Here is a 4348-nt window from a genome sequence, read left to right as displayed (position 1 = left end):
TTTTCATCAAAGTGTCTACATCAACTATGAAAAATAGCATGCCAATCTTCCCATCCATAGTGGGACTTTGGATGGATGGTTGCCAACACTCCACCATGTGTAAGTTGGACGCTCGGGACCACCTCACCTCCTTATACTTCCAGCTTAGGTTCAGAGATCCACTTTTAGACTCGCAAGATATGGATTGCATACAAATTTGAGTGTTCTCTCTCTCTCTCTCTAAAATAAGGCAAGCAAGCTAACACTAGCTAGGACGTAGGAGTCGGCAAACCTTTTCCGTTCCACTTGAACTCACCATAAAAGTTCTTAATAAGCATACTGACCTGACATTAAGGAGTCAGCTTAAAATAAACGATGCCTTCTACGAAGATTACACTATCATCACAGATGCAAATTAAAACAAGAATGAAACAAGTAGGGCATGATATGGCTTCGTAGGTCAATTCCTAGTGCTGATTGCATAGGCGATCTTCATCGGCCTTCCAAGGAATTCAAACTGATTCTTCTTCATGGCTTCCTCCAGCGACTCATCATCTTCGAAGTCTATGTGACAAAAGCCGCGAGACTGTCCTGTCCTCTTGTCCAGTGCAAACCTTACTGAGGAGATCTTAGAATCCTTGAAGCAGTCTCTTATGTCATCTTCGGTAACGTCCCAGGAGAGATTGCCGACGTATGCTGAGAAACACCCATCAACCTTCTTGGGTTCATCAAGGAACTCGAATTTCCTCTTCCTCTGAGGACAAAGTCTACATCTTTCAATCTTTACAAATCTATTTCCCCTGAAATAGAGTAAAAACAGTGTTAGCGGCATGAATCGATCACAGAGATATGATATCAGGAAGAGCAACTTTGACAGAAGACATACATTTTGATTCCATCCAAATCAAGTGAATTTGTTGCCATCTCCTCAGTCTGATACAAATATATCAAATCATGATCAGATACAACTGCAGTAAAGCATATCAATGACTATAGCACCATTATCATCTCTTTAACCAACAGATTTTGTTGCAAGGAACAAATGTTGGCATGAACAAAAACAATAGTTGGCTAATTATATACATGGCAGCAGTCCACAAACTTTAACATTCACACTTGTGACCTGGGAAGTGAATCAACCTGCAAGAATCTTTATGCTAATCACTTCTTAAAGAGTTTCTAGAGTTAAAGTCAGGCAGGAGTAATTGAAGCTGATTACTTTCAAGTACCAAATTTTCTCTTTCAATTTCTTTTCTCTTTCAATTTCATTATTTTATAAAAAACGATGGGCATGCTATATACACCATTTAAAGAAAGACCAAGCAACTACTGAGATGAGAAAGCAAATTCGGGCAAATGAACCATAGAAAAAGAGTGAAACATTAACTTGTTTTGATTAATATGTCCCAATTAGAACATATTGCTTATGTGAGTCAGTACAACAACATAACAATGACATCAATGACAATTTAGTCACAAACACAACACAGAAAATTGGTAGGAACTTATGATATTATGTCTAATGAAGATGGTATAACAGATATCTCTAGACTAAAATGTTAACCTTTCCACAGAAAGATTAATGAGGATACAAGACAGAATCCTATAAACTGAAATCTAAGGCAATAAAAATTCAGATCCAGAGACAGTGGGTTTGTGAAGACTCGGAAGTAAGAACCCTTTTCCGGGATCATGCTTGTGTTAACTAAATCCAGCTTAGAAATTGAACATTTTTCATAAATCACGAACATTTCTTGGCCAAATATAATTATTAATTGCCCATAGCTTCTGCCCGTGGAAACATTTGCAGATACAGTCCCAAGAATTATTTTGTATTATATCAATCTTCCACACCTTCTGTATCTCACTTAATAAGTTCAAGATCCCACCTTAGTTGAGGCCTTCCTCATATTATGACCACACCAACTTGGCTCCATAAGACTCTTTTTCCCTTTGGTGCACTCCTTGCATTACTAGATTTACAGATGTTGAAGCGAAACACTCATCTAGAACTAATAACCAAGAGATGAAGGCATATGTTTTGCCCCAAGGCCTTCTAGGGCTAAGACCATCAAAGAGGCATCCATCAACATTCTCATGCATACCACACATCACATTCCTTGGACCGTGTTTATGGTTGGCATTCTGAATCATCAGACTGGCACTGTTTACTATAGTCCAACAAGATAACAAGTCTTTAATACTGACATAAAACGCTATCAAGCACATCTCTTCTTCATCGACAAATATATCAGTTCATAAGGTTATAAGAAAGTTGAATTTCATTAATTTTTCGTAGGACTTGCTTATGCCAAACATCCATACAAGTTGCAGGTCAGCTTACAAACATGCCCTTTGTCAAATAGTTTTCTATTACAATTTGCAAACAGAAGATATTTACATAATAAGTACTAGCCTGAGAACAATATCAAGATTTATTCCATGACCATGAGTATCATGACTTCATATCGCTAAAATAATCTCCACATATCTAAACAGAAGCCTTATGACTTGAGTTATCCTTATTCCAAGTTCTAACTGTATCTACGCTTGCTTATGATTCACTAAAAAGTGTAAGGGACATCAACAATGTAATCTTCAGTCAACATGATAAAAATTGGGTATTTGTTTATCTTGGTAAAAGGTACCTCAACATTTTGTCATTGTTTTACTTGCAAATTCACCAGTATATATTGCTATCAACAGGCTTCCTCGATACTAGACAGAAGGCAACTCGCTTAATCTGGCCTTGCAGAGATCATTACAACCTCTCTATATCTCACTACATTGCCCAGATAAAAAGATTCCTTCATTTTGTCCAAATCTAACCTTGACCTAATTAGTTCTGTGATTTCCACATCAAACTTTTTAGTACAATCATCGAGACCAAATTCTCAGATTAAACTAATTCTTCTTTTTCTTCTACAATCATCAAACTAAATAGTTTTCATGGCAACAGACAAGCATACAAACAAGATTCACAACAGGAAATCCTTTGTGGGTGCTTCTAATTTGAACACTCAAATTAAACTGCGGCATACAAGGAAGATCCCAATTAAATTCATTTTAATTTGCATATTAATATCCTAAGCATACCATATTAATTTGCATGTGCTCTTTCTTCTTCTAAGCTTAGCGTGATCGCTTAACCATCTTAGTCGCAACTACATCCTTAACCCCGTTTCCATCTAATTATTCTTCCATCAGGTAAGCATTAACTAATGGCAGAGTTTGTACCCGAGCTTACTTCGCAATCACACGAAAATATACGACGCAGTAAAGGGATGTACATTAGAAATGGAAGAAAAGGGCAAGCAAGACCTGGAAGGTGACGAAGGCGAGGCCGCGGAAGTTTCCGGAGTCGGGGAAGCGGGAGAGCTGAAGCTGGACGACGGGGCCGATGTCCCTGAACAAGTCTCTGATCTGCTGCTCGGTGGCTGAGTAGGGCATCCCGCTCACCACCACCTTGTTGGGATCATACGACTCGCCGCCGCCCGGCGCCGCCTCCTCCTCCGCCTGTTCCTCGGCATCTCGCTGCGACGGGTTTTCTTCTCGACTTAGTTCAGCGTCCTCCACGGGCGCGACCACTGGCTGCCCCCACTTATCCTTCTTCTTCTTCTTCTTTCTCCGCTCCTTCGCTACGTCGTCCGCTGCCATCGTTCCCTCGACGCCGCAGCTCTTCGCTCCCTCTTCAGCAACTATTGATAGGGTTCGGCTCAATATATAAAGGCCGGCGCCAAGCACACAATTGTGCCTTTAATGGCCAGTTTATATTGCTGCGGTTTTTAAATTTTATATATATATATATATATATATATATATATATGTATATGTATCTATATACATATACATATACATTAAAGGAGACAAACATAGATCTTTAATTTGTGTGTTTGGTTGCCAAACAAATTTGTACAACCCAATATTCCTTATTTCATTCATGTATGTATGACACATAAAGTGGTAAAGAATTGAGATGTTAAATATGATCTGACATGCAATGTAGAGCAATAATACTTGTCATATTGACACTAATTCTAATTTGAATATATTAAGTGTATTTCGCTAATTGCATGAGGTTAGAGTTAGTAAGACTCCATATATAATTATTTTTCTTTCTCCTATCATACTTTCGATACTAAGTATATATCTATAACTTGGGATCATTCAAGTTAGGTGTCCATCTTACGAGTTCTCATTTGAGTTAGGGAGAAAGTTTGATTATATTTAGATGTAATTGTTATAAAAAAAATAGGTTCAAGATTAACAAACAAATTTGATATTAATAAAAATATTTTTATTTTTTTCTCGTTAATACAAGTGGCTCGAATAGTTAAAGCGATTTTCCTAAAAAATATTTCTATTTTAG

General features: G+C 37.7%; 1 protein-coding gene across 1 annotated transcript; it reads right to left on the bottom strand.

Annotated features, from left to right (window-relative positions):
• Nucleotides 1-256: 256 nt before the first annotated feature.
• On the bottom strand, nucleotides 257-3708 carry LOC135626559 (phragmoplastin interacting protein 1-like). Its single transcript, XM_065131965.1, has 3 exons — nucleotides 3301-3708; nucleotides 866-912; nucleotides 257-779 (listed from the first exon to the last, which is right to left on the bottom strand). The coding sequence occupies exons 1-3, from the start codon at nucleotides 3634-3636 to the stop codon at nucleotides 440-442; spliced, it is 723 nt and encodes a 240-aa protein (XP_064988037.1). The 5' UTR covers nucleotides 3637-3708; the 3' UTR covers nucleotides 257-439.
• Nucleotides 3709-4348: the final 640 nt, after the last annotated feature.

The sequence above is a fragment of the Musa acuminata genome, chromosome BXJ2-11 (assembly GCF_036884655.1).
Source record: "Musa acuminata AAA Group cultivar baxijiao chromosome BXJ2-11, Cavendish_Baxijiao_AAA, whole genome shotgun sequence".
Taxonomy (NCBI): Eukaryota; Viridiplantae; Streptophyta; class Magnoliopsida; order Zingiberales; family Musaceae; genus Musa; species Musa acuminata.
Note: the sequence above shows the minus strand (reverse complement) of the source record. Positions and strands in the feature narration are given on the sequence as shown.

Bases quoted from the DNA above. Each gene is read 5' to 3' on its own strand.
- LOC135626559 (XM_065131965.1), bottom strand. From the start codon at position 3,636: ATGGCAGCGGACGACGTAGCGAAGGAGCGGAGAAAGAAGAAGAAGAAG. The intron at 913-3,300 runs GTCTTGCTTGCC...TATTTGTATCAG, and splicing joins TCGCCTTCGTCACCTTCCAG to ACTGAGGAGATGGCAACAAA. The intron at 780-865 runs GTATGTCTTCTG...ACTCTATTTCAG, and splicing joins GATTTGGATGGAATCAAAAT to GGGAAATAGATTTGTAAAGA.